The sequence below is a fragment of the Apus apus genome, chromosome 3 (genome assembly GCF_020740795.1).
Source record: "Apus apus isolate bApuApu2 chromosome 3, bApuApu2.pri.cur, whole genome shotgun sequence".
Taxonomy (NCBI): Eukaryota; Metazoa; Chordata; class Aves; order Apodiformes; family Apodidae; genus Apus; species Apus apus.
Genome location: NC_067284.1, coordinates 27,059,542 through 27,072,164, shown reverse-complemented (window position 1 = coordinate 27,072,164; position 12,623 = coordinate 27,059,542). Strand labels below are relative to the sequence as shown.

Sequence of the window (12,623 nt, the reverse complement as noted above, 5' to 3'; positions counted from 1 at the left end):
CAGTTGCCCTAGAGCCATCAATCCAGCCTGTGCAGGTCCCTCTGCAGAGCCTTCCTACCCTCAGGCAGATCACTCCCACCCGACTTGGTGTCATCTGCAAACTTACTGAGGGTGCACTCAATCACCTCGTTCAGATCAGTGATAAAGATTTCAAACAGATCTGGCCCCCAAACTGAGCCCTGGGGAACACCACTGGTGACCAGCTGCCAACCAGAAACCATTATGAAGTTACAAGTGAGAATTAGAACACACAGCAAAAGCTGCTGGAAAATGTGTACAAGTAACAAATCACCACAGTAAATAAATGTATCCCTTAGTAATTATTTGAAGGGAATAATATAGGTTGTGATCAGTTCAGGATTACAATATTTGATATGCTTGCAGGGCCCTTGAGAACTTAAAATTTAGAAGAACTGGATAGACAGTGATCCCAAGGGAGCAGCAGCTCTGCCAGTGCCCATTAAACCAGCTGCTGCTGTGGTGGCTGTGCTGGGAAAGAGCTGCAGCTCCTGGCTCTGTGCCCTAGCAAAGCTGCCTGCTGCCAGAGGTGGGAGGGCGTTCTCCCCCTCAGCCCCACCCAAGCACTAGCACACAGATACTTCTCTTGCATTTATGTCTATGTGTGTCTATTTATGCACCACCTTCCAAATCAGGGAGTTTTCTACAGACTTTGTAAATGCCTGGATGTAAATGGGCTAAAATTGCTTCTGTTTCAATTGTAAGAATTACTTTAAACCAGGCAAAACTGGTGAATTTAAAGCTATGGTGCTGAGTGTAACACTGGGAAACGAGCAGGTAAAATGAGTTTTTAGTATTATACTCAAATATGTCTTGGCTAAGGAGGAATTGTTACAGAAGAGCAGAATCTTCCCACTCCAGGTTTACATAGGAGCAAATACCAATTTAAACTTTAACCTCCTCTCCTCCTACTAAAGGAAGTGGCATTGTTTTCTTTTTTAGGCTTGAATCTATTTCATAATAATTCAGAGCAAGGAATTGTGTATTTTGCATGAATTATTGGTTGTTGGCAGTAAACTTGCTTGTTGCAGGGAGCCCCAAGTACCTCTGGTAAAATCTTAGCAACAAAGGAGTTGATGAAAAAAATTCCTGCTAACTTACCCGTGGCCAAGATATCATCCTTGATCAGTAGGTGGAATGCAAAAAAGTCACATAAATGGTTATCAGTTACACCACACTGCCTTCTCTCCTGCCCAGTGCACTGTCCTCTGTAATGTGTAGGATGTGTAAAGCTGGGAGGGGTTTTTTTCACTTTAGAAAAAAAAGTTGGTTTGGAGCTTGATAATCAGCAAGAGTGGCTTAGAAAGGGGAAGGAAATGGTTTTATCATTTGTGAAACATTTCAAAGTACAAGAAGAAGCTAGCCACGTATCAACTTTGGAGTGAAGCCAAGAGTTTTTCAGTGCTTTCTGGGGAAAAAAAGAAAGCGTGAACACCCACCTCAAAATAGTCAGCAGTCAAATGGTCAGGGAACATGTGTGGGCTGAAGCAGACAGTCTTTGGCTCTGAACCAAGAAACACATCTGATTAACAGACTAGTTTGCCTCCTCACCCAAGAACAACCCTCTATCAGACAACTCTCAGCTAGATCAACTGGTAGCCAGCATGTTAACCATGAAGCTAGTCCTATTTTAAGTCATTATAAGTAACCCTTGCAGACCCCACTTTAGAGATGAAGTTGCTCTGTCTTGTAACTTGTTGTCCAGACACAAACCAAGTGGTCAGTTGTCAGAGAACACTCTTCTGGTGAGTCCAGCATTGCTGATCTTTGAAGCTCATTTATTTTTCTGTATGCCAGTTTGGGCCCACTAAGGATCTCCATGAAAAAATTCTGTTTGCTGTGGCCATTGATCTAGTTCTTGATTGACTATCAACATTTCTTACTAATTCGGCCATTTGTCTTTTCTAGAACGTCTGAGAATGGAAGCAGGCCTCTTTCATAATTTATTGACTTGCTTTTTTGCTTCCTTTCCTGTGCTAAGAATGTGGTCTTTAATAAATGAGCCTAAAATGATTCCCCTTTGTTTTTTCTCTGTGACAGAATTTCAAATGCCAGGTTAGTTTGTTTGTTTTGACATTCTTTTTGCATCCTTTTTATATTGACTTATTAAAAGCTTATAAAATATACATGGTGCAGAGAAAATAGGCTCAGGTGACAATTATTGAATGGAATTCAAGATCTATGCCTTACTCCCAAGGCTGGAACAAGGATATTTTTAAGAGTATTTGACGCTTCAGGAAGAGGATTGTAGAAGGAGCTCTTTTCAGGCATAGTGGGTGTATATACCGCATAGGGCAAGTCCGTCTGTGTTAAGTAGTTAAAGCTTTCTTTGTGGTCTCATTTGAAGACGATGGCATGAAGTCCTACAGTGTCTAAGAACTGCATGAATGCTTGCTGTTAGATGTTACAGGTTAGTATCCATTCTCTGACCTGTTTTCAATAATAAAATATCTAATAACTCTTCAAAAGTTATCTTTTTATTACAGAAATTTGGGGGAAGAATTTTTTGTGTTCTTTACAGTGCTAAACTTATTATCATGGCTTTTGGCTAGATTTCACCAGACTTCTGTTGACACTAACCCACCCCTGCCTTTGCAGGGGGCCCCATTGAAAACAACAGTTTGATGATCAGAGGGCTGGAGCCCTCTGAAGACAGGCTGAGAGAGTTGAGGTTGTTCAGCCTGGAGAAAAGAAGACTTTGGGGAGACCTTATAGTGGCTTTTCAGTACCTGAAGGGGGCCTACAGAAAAGCTGGGGAGAGACTTTTTACAAGGGCTTGTAGTGATACGATGGGGGGGAACAGTTTTAAGCTGCAAGAGGATAGAGTTAGATTAGATATTGGGAGTAATTTATTTACGGTGAGGGTGGTGAGGCACTGACACAGGCTGCTCAGAGAAGTTGTGGATGTCCCCTCCCTGGAAGTGTTGAGGGCCAGGTTTGAATGGAGCTTTGAGCAAGCTGGTCTAGTGGAAGGCATTCCCGCTTTTAAGGCAGGTGGGTTGGAACTAAATGATCTTTAAGGTCCCTTCCAACCCAGACCATTGTATGTGTTTTGGAACCAGCTATTCTGGTGCGTAGCAAATTACAATTATTGTAGACATTAGTAAGAAAAGAAGGTGTAAGCTAGCAGAAGAGCGATACAAGGAGAGAAGTGTTTACAACTTTGAGATGTTGATTTTTCAGCTGAAGAAGAAAAGTGTTTAATTTCCTTTTAGACTAATTTGCAAATACACTCTACTGATAGTAATCTGAAATCTCTTTCTCTTAGATCTACTTTGCAGTAATTTAATTGTGCACAATAAATGTAATGATCTTCTCTTATGGATGGTGTTTAAGGGTAAGAAAGGCTGGACTGTTCTTTTAATTAACATTCAGAACAGGCAAAGAAGTGTTGGATGAAAGTTGCATCTGTTCTCTCACTGTGTTAGTAGTAGTAAGTGTAGTCATTCCTCTGTTTAGTGCTTAAGGGCAATATAAAGAAATCCTTTCATTTTATTTAATTTACCAGAAGGTTTAAAGGCAAGAGAATAATTTGAAATTTTATAGGAATGTGTCATATTTCAGGTTTATGTTGCATTTTCATGCAATGAAGTGGAGAAGTCAGAGATAAAATAACCCTTACTATGTTCCTTGAGATTTGAAATTTTATATTCTTCATTGTAGCTTAATATAGTGAATTACATTAAGGAAAAACATCCAGTGATAGCCTCGATCTCTGTGATGTGTCCAAATAGGAAAATATCTTTAGAAAATGTAATTATTTTGATACACAGCAGAGAATATACTAATTATTTAAGAAGCATTGTCTTATTCGTGTTTATTTTTCATGTTTATTCTGGTTTATGTGATTTTGATAGCTTTGGTTTGATGAATTTTGTTTTATACACTGGTGACTGTAGCAGATGTAAGGATCAAAGGTGCTGGCAGTGTCTTGATGGCAGCTGTGCTGTGTCCAGCACCCAACTGCCCTGGCAGCCAGACCAGGTGGCATGATTTGTGTCCTTGCTCCTGATGGGTCTGCAGAGTGGGTAGCTAACACTTTATTTTGTTCCTGTTCTTGCCAACACAGGGTTGAAATCCTTCTTTTCCAGGGGATTTTGCTGCCCACACATTAGGTTCCAAAGTTGTGGTGAGGATCAAGGATCCATAGTTTGGATAGTATGCTATGTGAGCTAAGTAATCTGCAGAGACTTCCTGGAAAGATAATCCAGCCTGGGTTCCTGTCATTCAGTCAAAGGGAAACATGCTGACTTGAATGAGTTGGGGAGGGATTTTTTTCAGGGAGAAGGACAGTGATGTTTCTGCAAGAGTTACATAGCCATCTCGCTTCTAACATCTTGTCTAGGAGCCAGAGTATATTAGCAGGGTTTTGCAAGCTTTGTGCATTTAAATAGACAGCTTATCCTGCTAGTCTGAAAATATTTATGAGCTAGTATCATCTTATAAACACATGGTCCTGTTGATAGTTAGGGCAAAATATTTCTACTGCTGTTAAGATTTGTTGCTGATCTCAATGCAGATCCTTTTTTCACTTAACCATGATTGCAATAGAATTTTCAGTGGTTCAGTGAAATTGAAGGCTTGTTTTAGAGTTACAATGTGGATATATATGTTCCAGAACTGTCTTGCAATTGATTAAACAAATTGTGAGTCTTAAACCACCATAGTGAAAGCTACAAATAAATTTTTGGCTGCTTCATGTAACCAACAGCAACCTTTCAGGAAGTATATTTAAAGTGAGATGTAATATCAAGTCTGCTGCTTGGTGCTAGGCAAAACTTCCATGGCAGCAAGAGATTTTGGGACTAGTGAAGCTTCAATGGTTGTCACAGTTCTAGTGTGTCCTTATTAAAACTGCACATACTGCTCTCCCTCACATTAGATGAACAAACTTGAATCTTAATTTAAACTGTAGAGGGCAATTACAGGGTGAGCTAAAAGGCAATGCCTGTGGTAACACCTGTACATGCAAAGCTAATAATACACAATAACGTACTACAAGCTGTAATTTCCTGGGATGTGTTGCACAACTGTCTGTCTGCAAGAACGTGAAAAGCACCTGAAGCAGTAAAGTGAAATATCCATGATATATGTATAAATAAATCACTCTGGTTTTCAGAATAATGAGGACCCCAGCTGCACATTGGTGCATTAGTTGTTTTTACAGTCTAGAGAGAATGCCAGCAACTTTGAAAAGCTTGGTTTTCAGTGTTAAAAATAGTGGTGTATGTTAATATTATTATCTTTGTTACGCTTTCCTCCTTCAACTGAAAATTACGTCTTTTTATTATATGTAACCTGATGTTTTTATTCATTTTAGACAGGCTCTATATGGGACCAGGGCAACTGTACCATGATCTGCAGAACCTTTTACATGACTTGAATGTAGTTGGTCAAATTAGTCAATTAATAGGCAGCCTTAAAGGAAACTATCAGGTAATAAACAAAGCTATGTTTACTTTTAAAATATGTCCTTGCATAATTTTCTCTCTCTAGGATCTGTGCAAGACATTCTTTAGTTCTCTCTGTAAAGTGTGTACTCATTTTTACCTCCAGTAATTAATTTACAGTTAATTTTAAGTAGATTACAGCTGTCTTTCTAATCTTGTTTTTCTTTGCTGTCTTGAAGTGTAGGTGGATACTACAAGTGTCTGCATTTGCTCAATAGCTGATAAGCTTATATGGAAACAGAATTACATTTTGATCTTAAGAATTTGGATTCTTGCAGTTAAACAAGGTAGTAGGAGAATGATTGTTTGGAGAAAGCTCTTGATGCCCATCCAGGCTCATAGTCCTGGCTTTCAGGGGGACCTGTACTTAAAACTGAAGTGCGAATCACAAAAATATAAAAATATTTTTGAAAGTAATTTTGCTTTGACTTTGTTCATATCCCTTTTATTTAGCTTATATTCTGGCAAAGAGGTAGCACTTTAACACGGAATTTCAGAATGAGTTCTCCACAGTCTTAAGACTTGCATTTATTTATTTTTTTCCTTTTGTTTTATATGCTTTATATATGCTTGGGCACAACTTTAAACTTCTGCCTGTCACCACAGGCTACAAATGTGTGTGTGTGAATATATATGTATGAAAGATGAAAGTATTTGAAGGTGAATTTCAGCTGCGTTACTGGGAATATCTATAGCACAGATACCATAAGACATTCACATACGCAAAACCTTTCTGTCTGTACTTCCAGTCAGAGCCAACTACATTCTGAATACTTAAAATTTAGTCAATGTTTACAGATAGAGATGTATAAGATAATTAGAACAGTTCAGCTGAGGAATGAGGCAACTTCTCTGTTTTTGAGAACAACTTCAGTTGTAAAAATACTGTGGAAAATTAGTGTACTTTTGTGTATGAATACTCATTACTATTGATGCTATTGTCACTCAGTTGGGCTTTTATCCTCGGTGATTGGGCACTCAGCTTGCAGCGTGTTATTGTTTCTGCATCCTATTTAAACAGATTCCAACCACATGGACAGCTTTCATGATGGCTCTGTAAATGTTTTGGCTCAAAAATTTGAACAAAAGCATATTGGCAATGTGATTTGTAGATGTTATTGTGGGATTTTCTTTAGAAACATAATTTGTGGGTTCTGTGTAACTACTTATTCAAAATTAAGTAAAAGGGTTGTGTGTACACCTGATGCAAATTTACATTTCCTAATCTGAGAAATGCCTGGGAATGTAATTTGTGTGTCATTAAACTTTAGGCAATGTGAGATGTAATAATCAGATACAATATGTTACCAAGTTTTTTACAGATATTTTTGAAATGTGTTTACAAATACAGCTAAGTTAATGATTATTAAAATGTGGGCTAAATGAGGCCCAGGTACCACAAATTGTTTGTTATTTGCAGATAGGGCCTTAGTTAGCCTATTGGAAATAGGCCAGTAGGCTGGCATTGAATCTTAGCTTTTTTAATTTTTCAGAACTTAAACCAATCTGTAGCCCATGACTGGACCTCAGGTTTACAAAAACTGATTTTGAAAAAAGAAGATGAAATCAGAGCGGCAGATCGCTGTAGAATTCAGCTGCAACTCCCAGGAAAGCAGGACAAGTCAGTAGTAATCTTGATTACAAAACTTTCTAAATGGGCTTACATATTAGGCATAGATGTACCCAGGAGGATTTGGGAATCTGTAGCTCTTCCCTCTCTACTGTCTCTGCAGCTACCCTCTGACTTCTGCTCTCATCTCACAACGCTGGGAACTTGCATGTTCTAGTAGTGTTTTCCTCCTGTTGCTCAACCCTGCATGCCAGATGCAAGAAGCAAGAGAGGAACCATGGCAGTGACAGCTAATGTAGAACAGCCATTGTTCTAGTCCTTCAGCAAGGAGGATGTTCTTCTCATACCATTTCATGTAAAATGTAGGGAGAGGTACATATGGCACATCATAGCTTGCATGCTTGTATCAGAGCTGTGTCTTTGTCTAAGTATTAGAAAACAAGAACATTTCATCTTGCTCAACATTTTTAGCCATCACTGTATCTTATACTCAATGTATTCAGAGCAGGGGGGTTTTTTGTGTCTTGCAGATCTGGGCGGCCCACTTTCTTCACAGCTGTGTTCAATACATTTACCCCTGCCATCAAACAGTCTTGGATCAACAACTTACAAATGGCTAAACTGGCTCTTGGTAATTCTTAGTTACTTAATTTCCTGTCAAGTTAAGACAGCTCTTGACATAGTGTAATTTTTTAGAAACTATTTTTTGTGAAAATCCATCTGCAGATGTTAAAATTGCAATATAGTAGTGATTGTGTGTTACTATGAAGTAATGATGTTACAGATAGGATGGGGCATTTCATTATGAAGTAATATAATTTCTACAGTATTTTAATGCAGTCTGTGGTAATCATGAATTATTTTATATAATCAACAAGAATGAGATACACTAAAAGAAAGATGAGGAAGTTATTCCATTATAAACTTAGTAATTCGGATCTTACAAACTTTTTAAATCTAAAACTTCAGGTTCAAAGGTCTTGGCTTTAGCTCAGAAATATCAATAAAGCAGTTGGTCCATTTGTTTAGCTTTCTGAGTATGAAATAAACGTATGTGTATAGTTTAAATATAGTGCAATATTTCTATAGTAGGATATGTAAAACTCTATTTTGGGGGGAGGTTTTTTTAAACATAAGTCATCATCTTCACTTGAGAGATTATCACAAACAAACCTGATCTAGATGGGAGCAGTAAAGGAAGTGCTATCCTGTAATGTTATTAGTCTCCTGATTTTGCACAGGGGGTATAGTTTTCCAGAGGTATCCGGGATTTCCAGGGGTACCCTGAGTTGAGAAACATTGAGGAGATAAGCACTTGGTAGAAAGTGAGTTTCACCAGCACATCCTCAAAATACAGTGCTTTTATGGCATCTCACTGAAGGCAGGCAAAATAACAACAACGAAAAAAGAGAATGTATGTCTCCATCATTCCAGGAGGAGGATCCTTATGATAAGTAGTAGCTGATAGTGATGTCACTTATACAGGCAGATAAATGCTATTTGCAGAACAGATGTCCTTGAATCTGAGGACAGGTTTGATGTGCCTTTCCATCTTTCACTAACCTGCTGACAAGATCATTAAGAGAACATTCTTAATATTTAGCTAGTGTAAGGTGGTTTGTTTTTTTGGGTGTTTTTTTTTTTTTCATTATCAATATGTATGTAATCAACTATATGGAAGTTGTACTCATAGTTTTACGTTGCCATTTATGTGTATGTGGCATAAGAACAGCCTGATCAGTATTTAACCAATCCTAACATAATTCTTCTCTATTCCTGTGGAGAGGTGCAAGTGATTATTCAGTGACAGTACTGTGGGATGTTTGTTGTTTATTCTTTCCATTACAGCGGAGGATAACCTGTTAGGTTGGTTCTGTGTAGAAGATGATGGGAATCAAATAAAAAAGGAGAAACATCCTCTCCTTGTTAGACACATGCCAGTGATGATGGCCAAGCAACAGGAGTTTAAGGTGAACAGAATTTTTATTTTATATTACTGTTGCTTTTCTTGTGTGATGTAACTACTAAATAATACTGGATTGTAAATATGTCTATAAATTCACATCTGTTAGTTCTCTTGAGTTACTACCTTGGTGTAAGACCAGTAGCAACGGAAGGTGCAAGAGGGCCACAGGAATGCAAAATACTGCAGTATTGAATACTTTCTAAAGTCACTAGTGATGAAATAACTAAACTAATTTAATTTTTGCTGAAACTTAAAAGTATTTCTGTTTCCTTTGAGCTTAATTGTTTTTAAGTCCTGTAGGTCCATTCCAGTAGCCTTGAAGGCCCAGGCTCACTTCCTGTTATCAAGTAACAAATTGTTTTGAAAGGAAAGTCTGTTGCCCCTACAGTTGAGTGATGATCTTTGCCTTGGTCACCTCAGGAAACTACAGTGTGTGGCAGTATTTGCCTGAGCTGTGGATCAACTTTTCCAGTTTTGCAGCTGCAAAAGATAATGTGGATGTGAGCCGAGCTGTCATGCCTAATGCTCCTAAGTAGTTGTATTTTTTTCCCCAGGTATTACTGGAAAAGATTATCCAAGTGCTACTGGTGATTTCTGCAGCCTCAGCTGTAGTTTGGGTGTCAGGCCACAGCTTGGGGTGGGAAGAGACCCTTTGCTTGGCTGATCCTGCTTGTTATCTCTCTGTGTGCTGCTTACAATGCTCAGTGGTGCAGGGAGGCTGTAACAACTTTTTACAAAGTTTACATCCCAGGGCAAGGGCTTCTGTCAAGATTGAGAGCTCAACTACCAGGGTTTAACTATGGAAAAACATCATTGTTTTTGACCAAGATGCAAAGTATCACAGAGATGTAACAAGCAGCCCAAGAAATACCCAGCATGAAGGCTGTCTTTTCTTTAGCTAGTGGTGTGTTTAGCTGTCACAGCTACTGTAAATCACCACTACAAGTAGATTGCTTCAGTGTGTGTTAAATGAGACATCTTAAGACTGGCATGGATAGCTCTTTTTCGTATTAATTTTTCTCACCTGTCGGTTTCTGTCTTTTATCCTTACAGTGAATTGCTTTGGTGAATACATAACATCATTTTTACTACTGCTAATTACTTAGTTATGTCTGCTGACTTCAGAAGGATTTGTGAAGTTCCTTGTAGTTTTGAAAATTAAGTAAATTAGGACTCTTATCTATGCCCACTGATTTCCTTTTTTTTTTTTTTTTTTTAATTATACACTGTTGGGAGGTGATGTTGCCAGGTTATGGTGAAGTTATTTAAGTTAATACTAATCAAATGGTCCCTAGTACTGCAGAATAATCTCAATTACATTGATGTCTGAGGTGAGAACATTAGTGTGAATTTTGACAATCTTGTCTAAAAACGTAGCATCACACCTCATCAGAAACCTTTTAATTACCTAATTATGAATTGCTTTTATACATTTTAAAGCATTGACATAAGCTTTAGGGAGCTCTGACATGGATATTAGGGAAATTAGGGAAAACAGAAATCCATGACTGCTCATAAAAATAGCTATTTTCAGAGCCTTGGTGTTTGAATGACTTTCAAAGTTTGGAGGGACTAAAATATCCATCTTGAGTCTGGTGTACCTTTCAGTTTTTTCTTAAATGGCCTACATAATAAAATCGGGTTTATGGTTATTAGTTTACTGACAGTAACATGATGACATGAAGTTGGGAGGGGGTAGAAGTATTATGGATGATAGCATTAGCATTCTAAATTACAAAGCACATCAAGAAATAATGGAGGGGGGAAAAGAAAGAAAAAAAAAAAGGGGGGGGGGGGTGACAGCCAGCAGGACAGACATGTGGGATGCTCAGGCAGAAATAAAGAGCTTTTTAAGTGCAGATTTAGGAGGTGGTTGAATAGAATGTCTGTAAAAATAATTTGTAACAGACCAGCAAGCTAAGGATTGCTGAAGAATTTAATACTGTTATAAAGAGCAAATAATCAATGGGATGTGTACGTACAGGCTTCAGAAGAGATAATTGTGATGTGGTGCTGCTAACAGCTCTGCCAGAACTGCCTGTTCAGGTGAGAAAGTTGTGCAATCTCAAATATACAGGGCTGATAGATCTGCTGGAGAGATGCCAGTTGAAAAAGCAATAATAATAAAGAATTTAAAGTTAAGCATAAAAAGAAAATAAAATACATATGCAATTTTTAAACTTAAGTGATGATTTAATTAATTAAACTTAATTTGGGGGTTGGACTCGGTGCTATTTGGAGGTCCCTTCCAGCACCTAAGATTCTGTCAATCTGTGATTAAGTGATAGTGTTGATTTAGCCTGATGAAGAAAAGACTTGGGCAGGGTTATGATATGTATCAGCCTTATATGTAAAAGGACACTGCAGAAGGGAAGTAAGTACCTGGCGGCTGAGGTGAGAAGTAACAGACTAATGATTACAGCAAAGATGATGTTATGTTGGGTATTTGGAAAAACTTAATAAAGTTCATGATGTATTTGAGCAGATCAGCTAGAGAATTTGTGTTCTCCGATTTTTAATGTCTGTAAGAATAAGTAAGAGATGTGTCAGGAACAACACAAGTGCAGCTGACCCCGCTCACAGGAAGCTGGATATACTACACTGACTTCTTGCTTTCCATGATTCTTTGATATCCGTAAATACTTTAGATAATTAAAGATGAAATTAACCAGAAACAGGCTTATTTTTAATGTGGTGACTGCTCTTCTTTCCTTTGAAGATTGAATGTGCTGCTTATAACCCTGAACCATACCTTTCTGGTGAAACCGAGTCAGATTCCTGTGCCATAGAACATGGTTTTCTTTGGGTAAGCATAATCTTTAAAAAGGGAATATTTCCTTTTTCCCTGCATTGTTTTTTGTGACTTTTAGCAACATATAGATCTGAAATAAATTTGGGGTTCTTTTTTCCTCTCTTTTTTTTGTTTGTTTGTTTGTTTGAAGATGGACTTCTGTAAAGGATACCTAGTAATTTTGTCCATGTGATCTTGCTGGTCTCTGTAGGCACTAACAGTTTGTTAGTGCAGCACAAAATGAATTCCAAAGTGTGGATTCCATTCAGAAGTGAGTTATGTGCTAATTTATAATGCAGGCTGCTAAAACCTAAATGAGCTCACATTGTCCTATTGAGTGTCTCCTGTAACATCCTTGTGAGCAAGCTCAGGAAGTGTGGGGTAGAAGAATGGACAGTGAGATGGATTAAGAACAGCCTAAACAATAGAGCCCAGAGGGTGGTGATCAATGGTGCACAGTCCAGCTGGAGACCTGTAACTAGTGGAGTCCCCCAGGGGTCACTGCTGGGTCCAGCCGTGTTCAACATCTTCATCAATGACCTGGAGGAGGGGACAGTGTATCCTCAGCAAGTTTGCTGATGACACCAAGCTGGGAGGATTGGCTGATAAACCAGAAGGCTGTGTGGCCATTCAGCGAGGTTTGGACAGACTGGAGAGCTGGGCAAAGAGGAACCTAATGAAGTTCAACAAGGGCAGGTGTAGAGTCCAAGCACCTGGGAAGGAACAACAGAATGCACCAGTTCAGGTTAGGAGCTGACCTGCTAGAAAGCAGCTCTGTGGAGAAGGACCTTGGAGCCCTGGTGGACAAGAAGTTATCCATGGGGCAGC

The 12,623-nt window shown here is 38.5% G+C and overlaps 1 protein-coding gene across 4 annotated transcripts in view; it reads left to right on the top strand.

The window, feature by feature from the left end:
• The window catches only part of ARHGEF10 (Rho guanine nucleotide exchange factor 10), a 118,997-nt gene that overhangs the window by 70,591 nt on the left and 35,783 nt on the right, over nucleotides 1–12,623 (top strand). For all 4 annotated transcript variants that reach the window (XM_051615826.1, XM_051615827.1, XM_051615825.1 and 1 more), the window contains 5 exons: nucleotides 5,339–5,454; nucleotides 6,962–7,089; nucleotides 7,569–7,669; nucleotides 8,887–9,008; nucleotides 11,724–11,810. In XM_051615826.1, the coding sequence (XP_051471786.1) occupies nucleotides 5,339–5,454; nucleotides 6,962–7,089; nucleotides 7,569–7,669; nucleotides 8,887–9,008; nucleotides 11,724–11,810 (554 nt within the window). The remainder of the gene's footprint in view (nucleotides 1–5,338; nucleotides 5,455–6,961; nucleotides 7,090–7,568; nucleotides 7,670–8,886; nucleotides 9,009–11,723; nucleotides 11,811–12,623) is intronic.